The sequence below is a fragment of the Equus asinus genome, chromosome 2 (genome assembly GCF_041296235.1).
Source record: "Equus asinus isolate D_3611 breed Donkey chromosome 2, EquAss-T2T_v2, whole genome shotgun sequence".
Lineage (NCBI taxonomy): Eukaryota > Metazoa > Chordata > Mammalia > Perissodactyla > Equidae > Equus > Equus asinus.
In genome coordinates this window covers 112,853,915-112,866,700 of record NC_091791.1, presented here as the reverse complement: position 1 = coordinate 112,866,700, position 12,786 = coordinate 112,853,915, and the positions used below count along the sequence as shown (strand labels likewise).

General features: G+C 52.4%; 1 protein-coding gene across 2 annotated transcripts in view; it reads right to left on the bottom strand.

Moving 5' to 3' along the window:
* The window catches only part of LRRK1 (leucine rich repeat kinase 1), a 119,526-nt gene that overhangs the window by 23,546 nt on the left and 83,194 nt on the right, over window positions 1-12,786 (bottom strand). For both annotated transcript variants that reach the window (XM_044762940.2, XM_070496453.1), the window contains 9 exons: window positions 12,328-12,457; window positions 11,563-11,675; window positions 10,922-11,136; window positions 8,763-8,927; window positions 8,008-8,180; window positions 6,761-6,881; window positions 6,333-6,492; window positions 5,641-5,917; window positions 1,917-2,088 (listed from right to left, as the gene is read on the bottom strand). In XM_044762940.2, the coding sequence (XP_044618875.2) occupies window positions 1,917-2,088; window positions 5,641-5,917; window positions 6,333-6,492; window positions 6,761-6,881; window positions 8,008-8,180; window positions 8,763-8,927; window positions 10,922-11,136; window positions 11,563-11,675; window positions 12,328-12,457 (1,526 nt within the window). The remainder of the gene's footprint in view (window positions 1-1,916; window positions 2,089-5,640; window positions 5,918-6,332; window positions 6,493-6,760; window positions 6,882-8,007; window positions 8,181-8,762; window positions 8,928-10,921; window positions 11,137-11,562; window positions 11,676-12,327; window positions 12,458-12,786) is intronic.

The following is a 12,786-nucleotide window of genomic DNA, read 5'->3' as shown; positions in this document are numbered from 1 at the left end:
TACATATATGTTTATAAAGCAGCTGAGGCCATATTTTCTAATTTTGTATACTTTTTACAAACCTCACTTTTCCGATGCCATTAAAAGCTCATAAAATTCATTCTTCTAAAGCTCAATATTTTATTAAGTATAGTAACTTCTGAATCATTTTTCTTTGGACGTTAAGGTTGGTTCCCATCTTTTGCTCCTCAAGCCAGATGAACATGAAACGCACGAAGCTTTCTCCGATTTCAAATGATTTCCTTAGTTCAGATTTTAGTAGTAGGATTCCTGGGTCAAAGGGTCTGAACGTTTTCAGGCTCTAGATGTGTATTGAGGAGTCGCGTTCAAAACAATTAGACAACATAAACGCTGACTGAGGTGTGTGACCATTTGGAGATTCTGCGGCTGGCTGTTAGGGCTTAGCTCTGCGGACGTGAACAGTGGCATCTCATTGATCCTTGAATTTGCATGCCTTTGATTACTCCTGAGACTCAAGCCTTTTCCTCATCTGAATTTCAATAGGACTTCTTTCCCAATTTGAGTGAGGGATGCTGCCAGGAAGGGGCCCTGCCTCTGTGCCCAGCTTCCCCCCCACTCCCCCAACCGCTGAGCCCACTTGGGAGCTCAGCCCTCACAGGATGCTGGTGCTTGGTGACCTCCCACTTAGAACGTGGTGGGAGGAAGAGTTCAAAGGGAGGGCAGAGTGACCGAGCGGGAACGGAGGACAGCCAGCTCCTGCACCCACTCCTTCCCTCACTGCACCCTCCTGGCGCTACAGACAAGTCTCCCTGCCCGCTAAGATGTGTCGAGACAGTTAGGATTTTCAGGCTCTTGCATTAATTTTTTAACATTTCAGTAAAATGGGAAGATCAAAGAATATCTTTATTTAGCCCAGAAGCTGTAATTCCATAAGGGCCTTTTAATTAGAATGTGGCAAAAGTAAACTCACACTGAGTTTAATGTCAATTATTCAAAAGACCAGGTTTATGCCAAGGGTTCTCACATCACAGGGAGGGTCAGAATCCCCTGGAAGATGTGGAAAACGGAGTTCTGGGCTCCTTCCTGGAGTTCCTGATGGGGCAGGTCTGGGGTGGGGTGAGAATGTGCATTTCTAATAAGTTCCCAGGTGATGCTGATTCCGCTGGTCCAGGAACCCCTCTTTGAGAACCACCACTCCAGACAACTAGGACTTCCATATTATTGTCTTGCATTGAAATTAATGTTGATGGACAGCTGGGACTCCTTTCAACAACCCCAGGTGAACCCACAGAAAATAACTCCTTGGGTTAGGTCTTCATTGCTTCCAGACCAAGTTAAAGTTCTATGCCAGGAGTTCCCAAGCTTGACTGGACAGTGGAATCACCTGGGAGCTTTAAAAAAACTGATGCCTTAACTGATCACATCCAAAAATTCTGATTTAAGTGGTCTGGGGTCTGGTCTGTGTCTTTTAGAAGCTCTCTGCATGAGTCTAGTGCACAGCCTGAGTAGCCAAACTACGGTTCCAAAGCTATGGTTCTCTAAGTGTGGTCCCTGGACCAGCAGCATGCCCTGGGGCAATGGTTAGATATGCAGATTCTTGGGTCCCACTCTACACCCACTGAATCCGAACCTCTGAGTGGGGCCCAGCCACCTGTGTTCTAACAAGCCCTCCTGGGAATTTTGATGTGGGTTAGCTTAGAACCACTGCTTTGAAAGGGAATATTCTAGATAAGCCAGCTGGGCGCTGATTTGGTATTCACAGAATGGTTCAAATGTATCCACTGGCCTAGAGAAGAGAAGGCAGCCAGGCTGCGCTTGCCTCCTGGCCCGGTCAGCAGCTTTGTTGCAGGAGATGGGTCTTTAATCGGGACCCTCAGGCAAAAGGCACGTCCCTTCCTCTAGGGCACAGCTGCAGGTGCCTCACATACATCCCCCTGTGCAGAAACTGCAGCTACCTGGAGGTCCATCTCTGCCAAGCTGATCAGCATCCGTGCTATAAACCTTTGCCAGAAGCCAACGGGAACGAAGCTCATCTTAAACACCCTCTGAATGGTGTTGGCCGTGGGGTGCCGCATGCCATGGGTGTCCAGGCCAGGTTTGGATGGAAGGAGATGTGGCAGGAGATAGCTGAAACACATCAAAGGGGACCAGTGAACCGTGTGGCCCGAGCTCTGCAGCAGGGCCCTGACCCTGGCAGACAGCGTGGCCCAGGGCAGGGTCTGCTGAATCAGCCCCGACTGCCCGGGCGCCTTCCTCCCGGTGCCTTTGTAACTGTGGTTTTAGAAAGAGAGGGTAGTTTATATGCTGAGAATAAATGATCCAAGAGAAAATGAAGATGAGCACGATGAATTTACTTACTGAAGTCTCTAAGGTAGACCAGGATGATGCTAACGGAAGACATGAAAACATCTGTGGTCATAGACGCGTCAGACATAGCAAATCGCACTCTGTAAACTGGGTTGTGATTGGGGAATCGCTTAAAATTAACTTTGGACTGTGAAGGGAAAACAAATACAGCTGCATAGTTCCAAGGACAATGGAGATATTGGGGTCAGAGTAACGTTTTTGGCCTTCAAAGCTATTTATTGTTCTTGGCCAGTTGAGACAATACAATTGCCTTAAAAATTGGAATGAGGCTGTTTGTGCAAAAGAGGGATGTTTTATTAGAGCACTCTTGCTCATTATAAAAGTGCTGAATCGCCGTGTCAGTGAGCCGTTCATGACTGTGGTCATTTGAGAACAGCTGAAACCGGGGAGGTCCCTCCAAGAGTGTGCCTGAAAACCAGCATCTTCTGTGTACCGTGGAGCCGCAGGGCAGGCACAGGCGGCCACCGGCGAAGCCTTGGCTGTGCCCTTTTCTTAACAAAGGCTTTGCTTCAGCTCTCCTAATCCTCTTAAAATACATCAGTTTAGGTTCAGTAAAATGCCTTTAGAACATTCTGGATGAGAACACTGAAAATACTGTAGAAGGAAAACTCAATGACAGTCTGGTGGGCCGAGTGTACAGGCGTCAGTCCCGGCTCTGTGTCCTCAGCACATGGCTTCACCTCACTGAGAGTCCCCTGCCCCAACGTGGGAAGAGAAAGGATACTCACCTTGCAGCAGGGCTGAAGGACAGATGGGGCTGTGCGGTGAGGGCCCACAGCGGGCAGGCGGTGAAGTTTTAGGTCCTCCAGCCATTTCAGATCATGGGTGAAGGACCTTCTCAGCCACCCCAGCTAGACTGCCTCTCTCCAGCCCCAGGCCCTCTCCAGCAGAACACCCTGATTTATCCCTTCATGTTTTGAAAAGTCCTTGCTTGTCTATCTGTTCAGTGTCCCTCCTCAAAACCAGAGGCCCTTGTCAGTGCCTAGTATGATTTACTCTGCTGCTTCCACCCACATCACACCCAGTGTGGATCTCTCGGCACCCCCTTACACTGGCCGTGCCCTGCAGCTTCCTGCTTCTTTCCCTCCTTGTAGGTGTGCACTGCCTGAGGGGAGGGAGCACGCTTTGCACCCAGGGGCCCCAGCATGGTGCACATGGAGCAGGTGCTTAGTATATTTTTTTTTTTTGAGGAAGATTAGCCCTGAGCTAACATCTGCTATCAATCTACCTCTTTTTGCTGAGGAAGACAAGCCCTGAGCTAACATCTGTGCCCATCTTCCTCTACTTTAAATGTGGGATGCCTGCCACAGCATGGCTTGATAAGCGGTGCGTAGGTCTGCACCCGGGATCTGAACCGGTGAACCCCAGGCCACCGGAGTGGAATTTGCGAATGTGCTACACCATCGGGCCAGCCCCAGGTGCTCAGTATTTTTGAAGGCAGAGATGACTTATAAGCCAGCATGGCAAATGAAGAAAGCCCTTCTAAAGCGGAGTGGGGACCCTGGTGAGACCACTGGCACCTGCTTGAGAGCAACTACTAACTGGAAAATCCCGACCCAGGGGATGACCAGAGAGTCAGCAAGATGGGAATGAAGAGGCCAATTCTTCACGTGTCTGTTGAACATAAAGCCGGGAAGACCTGGGTGGTACATGCATGGAGGAGCTGGCTCATGTGGCACCATTGAGATAGCCTCAGACAGCAGGGCAGGAGCCCTTCCCAGAGTGCTGAGAGCGAACAAGTCTCCGCCCGAAAGATGCACAGATGCTCAAAAGAGCACGTGGGCTTCCAGGAGCTTCAAACACTCCCTGAAGGTTTCCAAGGGCCTGGAGACATTCGTGGATTGCAGGTTGAAGTCTCTGCTCTCAAAGGAGTGCAAATGTGATAGCCTGCACTGTTCAGAGACGGTCAGCAGCACTGCTGACCATATAAGAGCTTATGGTGCAAGGAGCCGGCACTCGCCGAGGGCACAAGGGAACCATTACACCTGTGCTAAGTCGGAAACTGCTTGGGTGTTCATGACTTCATATGGAACCGGACATTAGGCTGTGACTGCTTCGCACAAAGGAGGAGTAACAACAACAGTACTGCTAACAGCTGATGTCGTTGGAACTCTCAGGTGCAATGCTTTACGTGAATTGACTCCTCACAACTATAATGCCAGCAGGTGATAGTATTATTCCCATTTTACAGATGAGAAAAGAAAGGTAGTTGGGACTCACACTCAGGCATTCTAGCTCCATGTTCTAACCCCCTGCAGTATAAGCTTCCACAAGGACTTGGCAATGGTCTGGCTGATTTTATTGGTCAACTGGACATACATGTATGTGTAACTGACTTGCTGTTACTGAGTGCTAATTGTCTCCTCACTCCTCCAATCTGTTGATAAAATCACCAGCAAACTGTCAGATCTCAGCCATGTTGTCAACGCACAGGCTGCCTCATCTTGCACTTTTTAATGGACCAAAGTCAAGCACACCTCTGGGCCACAGGATGAAGGATCATGAGGATACTGAATTCCCCTTTGGGGTTTCTCCTTTTAGGACTCACTCATGGCCCCCACGGGGCTGGAGCATCAAGAAGGACTGAGCCCTCCCTCGCAATAGCTATAAGGCTAAGTGGAAATCTGAGGGTGCCTCAGGTGAAGGGGACCCAGGGCTGGCTCCCGGGAGGCCCAGTCTGTGCCGACGGGATCTCTGGGCTGGCTGCACAGTGTCCAGGCCAGCTCCCCAGGAGTCTCCAGCGGGCATCCCCCTCAAGCTCTGGGGTTGGGGGGCAGGGTGGTACATGTCGTATGGTAGGCGCACGGGAAAGGTCTGTGGATTTGGGATCCTGGCCGCTGCCTCATGGCCAACATCAGCATCAGACCCAGGAAGTGGCTGAAACTGAAATTAGAGCAAGGAGACCCTGTACTCAGCTGTACTCAAGCTGTTTAGGGCGGAGCATCACTGGACGGGACCCATGCCCCGCAGCCACTGCCCTCCCTACATTTGAAGCCAGGATGTGTAATGAGCACGCACATCCTCATCACTTACTCCACTTTTATTCAGCAAATAACCAATCAGTCAACCCCCTAAAAGGTGAACCAGTTATTTTTAATGCTTGCATATTTCCCTACACCTTTTCACTAAATGGATTTCTTTGAATTCCCTGGCCCAGAATTTCTTTGAATTCCCACCCCACTGTGGCCCCAGCCCAGGCAGGCAGGTTATCGCCATGGCCTGTCCCTGGAAATCTTGTTTAAGCCACCAGCGGCCCCAGTCCTGACTCTCTCCTCCAGGAAGTAGCCCGCACAGCTCGGTCTGTGGCCTCACCTGTCATTGGCGACGGGCAGGGCGATCTCGAACTTGGCCAGGAACTGGAAGTACTGCTCTTCTGTCTGCTGCGTGAAGCCAGTCCCGACCAGGAGCATCCTGAGGTCCTCCGCCCGGATGACCCCATTCTTGGCCACCGACCGGGAGCCCTTGATGTTGAAGATCCTCTGCAGACATTCGGACAACCAAATGGGGTCGAGGAAGTAGAGGTTCCTCAGGCCGTGGCTGGTGTCCGGGAAGTGGAGTAGGGTGCCAGTTTCTATGAGGAAGCTGATGGCTGTCCAGAGAAGGGGAGGAGGGGCAGTGTCAGACCAAGGCCAAAAGGGACTCTGGGTGACCTATTTTCAAGGTGGCCGGGTCATGAATTCTTGTAGGAAGCAACCAATACTCCCAACATGCAAGGCCCTTCAGACCTGCAAGCAGCCCCTCACAGGTTCTCTAACAGCACTGCATAACTCTTGCCAAAGAGCTGATCTGACGGCCAGCTGGGGAGCTACAGTGGATCCACCCCCATTATTCATAGATTCCATCTTTGCAAATCTGCCTACTAGTTAAAATTTATTTCTGATCCCAAAATCCATACCCACAGTGCTTCTGTGGTCACTTGCAGACATGCACAGAGTGGTGAAAAATTTGAGTCCTGTTTCTGGGGGCCCCATGCCTGTGCCCGCCCACCCTCCTGGCCCACCCACCGGACTGCAGGTCCTCGTAGTCCTTAATGTCGTTGCAGGGCGTCTGCTCCACCAGCTGCTCCAACTGCCTGTCAGTCAGGTACTGCACGTCGTCGCTCAGGCTGCGTCGCTGCTGCTCCGCCAGCACAGCCTCCTGGAGGCTCAGGTAGCTCCTGGGGATCTGGGAGACAGGTGGGCAAGGCTGGGCCTCTCAGGTCCCAAGGCCCTGGCCAGCCCAGCCCCGCCTGCCACCCTCCTGGGGCTGGAGAAGGTGGAATGTTGTTTCCTCTCACTGCCCCATCTCCTTCCCCAAGAAACTGCTCACACTGGGACCACCGAGCCCGGTGACACAGCATCAGTATTTTACAGTAGAGAGGGGGGGGGTATGGGTTCCCTCACAAATGGGAAGCAGGCCCCTCTGGTTTCAAGTGGATGAGGGAGGAACCCACCAGCCTCCCGGCAAGTCGCTGGCAGCCGATGGTGCTGCCCACGTCCTTCATGCTGCACGTGACGTGGAAGATCAGCTGTCGCAGCCCTTCCTGACCTTCCAGGCTCTTACAGGAAAGCTCGCTGTGAGTGCAAAGAAGAACCGTGCTTATCCATCACACCTCCCCTCTCTGATAAGCGTTGCAGCATCTCTGTTTTCCCAAGGGTTTCTTTCCAAACACAGGCAAGTGAGGGAACTCATGAAAGACAGAAATTTATTGAGGCCTTGCTTGGTGCAAAGCACTGTGCTTGGAGCTCCATGATATGTCACGTTAGGCTGTCTTCCCAATGTGCCCATTTTACAAAGGAAGGAAGTGCGGCACGCAGCTATAAGGTGACCCCCAAGGACACATGCTGGAAAGGAGTAGACTCAGGGTGGATCCAGGACCCAGAGCCAGCGTTCCTACTATCACAGACCTTGGGGGGCATCCTCAAGGGCACAGGAGGAATTCCTGAAAGCCCCACCCTGCATTCTGAGCCAGGCTGATGTGTCCCCAGGCTGGCCTGCGCATCGTCAGTGGCATTCCATGCAGAGTGAGGAAACCGAGAGCCACCACTGCAGCTGCAGCAACACACACTTTCTTCCCATTAGAGAATGCTTATGTAACTCACTGAGCCTCAGTTTCATCATCTGCAAAGTGGGCACAACAATCCCCATAATCTACAGGGCTGTCATGAAAGTCCAAGGCCTGGAGGTAGGAGAAGCAACAAGCCCAGGACGCTGGTCCCATAGGCAGTGACCCATCCTGACCCTGACTCTGACCTCCCCCATCCCAGCCCCTTCTGGACCACTCAGACCGAATATGGGGCCAGGACCAGGACCACACCTGGGATCTGTTCTTGATCAGTGATCAATAGATGTAACGGGTGGTGAACAAGTTTACATCTCCTGGTCCCATGGGGGCTGCGCATGCTCAGCACTGGCCACAGTGGGGTGGTGGGTGGAGCCAGAAAGGAAGCACAGAGAGGACGTCTCCAGACCCTGCCCTGCCAGGCCTCTAGTAGGTCCTCACCCTCCCCAGGGCTGGGTCAGCTCTAGGGGTCAAGCTGCGACCCTTAACCCTGGAAGGGGCCCCAGAGGAGCCCAGCCCCTGGCTCAGGAGCCCTCCGCGGGCAGGTCCCAGGTGTCCCCAGGAAGATGAAGAAGTGAGGGACTGGCAGCCATGCCATGTGTGAGGTCGGAGTGAGCAGGAGGCTGGGGGACACTCACTGTAAGTGTTTGAAGGTGATGTCTGGGAAGCCGGTGGCCCTGGACCCGGAGGGCGAGCGGCAGAGCGCCAGCACGTAGGCCCGCAGTGTCGCGATTCTCTCCACACGGAACTTGGTTTCGATCAAGTCCAGGTGTGTTCCGACGACCAGCACCACTGCGTTTGGGGCCTTGGCCTGTGAGAGAGAGCCCTGCCACTGAGCACCAGCTCCCTTGACTCAAACAAGAGACAGGAACAGCTCCCCTGGAGCACGGGTGTGAGACCCTGGATGCCGTGGCCCTCCCTCAGCCTGTCATCACCCAGCCAGTGCCCTGCATTCCTCTCTGTAAGCCTCGAGGGCCTGTAATGACACTGAGGGGCGTATGAGGCACCCATGACTCCTCCCAGGAGGCTGGATTTCTGATCCCTTCAGACAGTGCGTCAGCTACCTGAGGCAGTGGCCTGCATCCAGGCCCCCATCACCTTTACACTTGAGAGTGGACGCTTCTCCCTTTTGAGCCCAAGGTGGGGGGGGGAGGCTCTTAAATTTAAGGTAGAAGAAAATTCTAAGCACACCACCCACCATCTGGCCGAGAAGGGTTTTCAGGGCTTCCTTGTGACCTATGATTCGGGGGCCCTCTGTGAGAGCCCACCAAAATGCAAAGCATTTCTCCCTAACGATTTATTTTTTTCCTCAATAAAGGGGGATGCTTCAGAGAAGTGGCTGGACCCCTGTGACACTCTGGGGACTGAGGATGGAGGGCTGGCGCCTCCTTACCTCGATGTTGAGCAGCCAGAACTGGAGGTTGGCCACAGCCTCCTCCCCCAGCGCCAGGTTCCAGACTACCACATACAGGGCCTTATCCGTGAAGAAGCACTGGTTGACCGTGGCCATGCTGGCGGGCCCGCCGATGTCCCAGACGTTGAACTCCACGGACTCAACCTACTTGAGCGACAAGGCAGGGACAAGGAGGTGTTTTAGAAACCAAGATTTTAGTCAATCAAATTCAGGTAACTGATCGCTTTGAACACTGCACTTGGGGGCCTGAGAAAGACACGACAGTGGGAAAGCTTTGCCTGCCCTGCCGTTGGTGTCAGGAATCAGTAATCTAAGCGAGGGAAGGGGCCCAGAGACACAGAGGTGGGCTTCTGGGGCCTTCCCTCTCCTGCTAACAGAGCAGGGGACCAGGCCCTGGACGCCGGTTCCCGAGGGTGGGGTCATTTGTGTCTCTCTGTGTCTGTGGAACATTGGAGGGCATTGTCCTGCCTCCGCCTCGGCTTCAGATGGTCAGGAGCCATCCTGCTGGAGGAAGCCCTGGTGCTGACGTCAGCGCTCGCACCAAGGCTTAACCTCCATCTGTGCGAGGGCAAGGCCAAGGAGACGGGCCTCCGAACTCGTGTAGGTCAGAGGGCGGCGCCCACCAAGGATGATGGGAAACTGCCCTGACGGGGAAATCAAACAAAAGATTAGCTGTTGGGCTGCCGGGAAAGGCTGTCTAAACGGTGGTTTCTCTATCGTTCTATGAGGTCAGAGTCTGGCCCGAGCAGCTAAGCCTGCAGTTCTCTGTAGCAAAGACTCGTTTCCACGATGCTGCAGTCTGGCCTGCTTTTGTACAGAGATGATAACAGACAGCTGTTCTAAACTGGCTGAGGGCCCAGCCACAGAGAGAGTTACGGGCTCGGCGTTGGAAAGCTCAGGTGGTTGTCCTCCCACGAAAGGAGGGGGAAACTTTAATGATGGCAGAAGGGGGGGGTGCTGAAGGACAGCAAAAATGGAAATAATAATTCACCCCTCAGGCTTCTGACAACCATTTGCTAAAGAACAGAAGGAAGAAAGTGACAATGAATAATTGCTTAAAAAAGCAGGAGGGAATCCAGGGACTGTGGTTACTTGAGAAAACCTTCAGACGTGAGTTAGCTGGGTTCACTCCTGGGGTGTTGGGGGGTGGCTAGTATTGATTATTTGACTGTTCTGGCCCTAACAGGCGGACTTTGTTCTTCAGAGGACCAGTTTCTGAGTCCCTGTTAAAATATAGACTCGGTTTAAATGCCTAAGGACTTGACTTACATCTCTCTGACTTGGAAAGTGATTTTGTGTGAAAGACTCCGCAAAACCTGTCTGTAGCTGGCACGGGGCCGGGGGCCGTGAGGACAATCACGCAGCCTCTGGCCTCAAGGCCCCTTGGTTTTCCACAGCCTCCTTGCAGCTGGATCCCTGCGTGGCTCTGTGTAACCATGAATACGGCCACACGTAAGGGAAGCATTATCAGCGTGTGTTCGTTCCCCGCTCTGGGAGAAATAGCTAACGGCCCTGTGCTGTGTTCCGTCCCAACAGTATCCCACAGATTCCTTTCTCTGACTCAAGTGCAAGGCCATTTTCATTTTCATTTGTCGCATACTGAATGGAAAACAGGATGATTAACAGGTTCATTGAAAGATTCATTTTAAATTGGGCTTAAAAACTAGACTTTTCAGAGCTTGGGGTGAAAGCAGGTGTCAGGGAGCACAGTGCCCTCACTCCAGGGGTGCTTTCTCAGCCTCCCCATTCGGAGCAGGTGATGGTGTGTCTCACTGCCGATGGTAGTAGTTCGTTTGTAGGCCTGGGGAGCGGCCCTACACCAGACGACTTGAATCGCAATCTTTGGAGCCACTGCTGTCTTTAAAAGCTCATCAAAGAAATCTAACAGACAGCCAGAGTTAAGAATCACTGTCTCAGAGCCTCAACTTAGCTATAACAGAAAAACTATAAGGTCATGTTAAGAAATTATTCACTGCCCTTGGCAGGAGCTGGTTTGAAACAGCACGCAGTGGCCCCTGTAAATATCCTGGGTCTCAGACACCGGGCTGAGAAAATCTTGGGCTGTGGAGAGAAGAGAGAAGGGGCCCAGGGAAGTTCCCTCCCACCCATGGCGACTGAGCACGCCGACCATCCTTGACCTTGGCTCTCGAGCCAGCTGGCCTCTGGAGCTCCCACTTGGTGGTCCTGATGGTGGCCTCGCCGTGCACCACCTGGGGGGCCCTCCCCGTCTGCAAGATCTCCAGGAGGGTGGACTTGCCCTGGCGCGGAGGACCCACAATGATCATCTTCATCAGCTTGCACTTCTCCGCTCTCCGCAGCTGGGCACGCAGGTAAGACAACATTGCTTTGGGGCCTATGCAGAATCACAGAAGGGAAAAGTAGATGCTGCCACTGACCTATAGGTAGGAATATGCTCACATCTCTGGGAAACAAAATAGTGTCTTGAAGGAACATTTCTATGTGTTTTAATGGGGTGAGTTGAGAGGACTATTGGGTCTGATAAAGGGAAAGCGATATACCAATCACCCCAAAACTGAAGTCTAAAAGTCAAGGACCTAAAGACAACACCCTTGCCGTCTGCAGGGTCATAGTTTTATCACATGGTCAATCGCAATACAATGGCCCTCAGCCACTACTGCTTTCTGGATCATTATACAGCATCTTCACAAACACGGAGACCAGAGCTGGGCTCCACGGGTCCCCCAGGTATTTCCATCCCAGGTCCTTAACAACTGGGCTTGAGCTGTCTTTCCAAGAGGGTGATGCCGAGGAAACCTACCTTCTTTTCTGATCTCTGCAGGCACGTTGCTGATGTTCAGGTCTTCAACGTCCAACTGCCACAGGTTGCCCAGCTGCCCCAGCTCGGGAGGGAGCTCCCGGAGGCCAGGATTGCTGAGGGCACAGACATACCACAGGAGAACACACACCACACACACAGGTCAGCCTCTGGGGCCTGCAGGGGCCACCGACAACCTGCACCCCATGCCCGATGTCTTGGGCCCTGGTTTCGAGTGTTCCATTTAAATACTAATTCCAAAGCCTTTCTCCCTGGAAAGTCAGTGGTACAAATGGCAGCTCTGTCTTTTGCACATCCCCATGGCTTAGAACTGGGTCCCCTCCCCCAACTTTCCTGTCTCTTCTATTCATTACACTACCATAAAGATTATTACTACCTCTTCTTGAAAAGCCAATGTGACCTGAATTACCTTATATCTTCACCAAGTTTTTCACACTGTCTGAACCCCTCCGCCCCCGCCAGTGCCTGGCTGTAGGTACTCAATAAATGAAAGGATGAATGATGGAGCAGTTCTCACTGTGACTGAGCATAGCGGCAAAGTGCACATCACTGCCTCATTACCCATCCTCCACGACTCCACCCACCCCACCTCCTTGACTAAGCCTGGTTCTAAAAATCCCACTGCTGCTTCTTGGTAAATAGATGGCTTCTTTCTCCCTGGCTTCTGCACCCTCAGACGGTTTACAGGAGGACATTCTGCCTCCCTGGGCAAGAAGGGCTAGAGGGCCAGTGCGGCTGTATACTTACTTCCCCAAGTAGAGTTCTGATAAGCTCTTCAGTAGGCAAACTGAGGGCGGGACTATGTCCAGGTGATTGTCGTTCAGACAAAGGACTTCCAAAGACTCACTTAGGAAGGCTGGAAATTCTAGCACGCATGCTGCAAAGAAATGGCAAAACAGGCGGTACATTTGAAAATATTTCTGGACTAGCATGGCGTGGAGGCCAGGTGGGTGTATAAAATGGTGCCACCTCTGGCAAGTCTGTCAGAACGAGATGCTCATCTTATCGACCTAGGGACTCTAGTTCTAGGATGTCCTACATACATCATTGCACGTGTGGCAGACGTGAGAACAAGGACACTCAGTGGCACACTGTAATGGCAAAGATAGAAGACAGCCACCCACAGGTGGTTGGTTCAATGTGTAACGGGATAATATACGACTATTATAAAGCACGGGGCAGGTCTACATGTGCGGGCATGAAGTG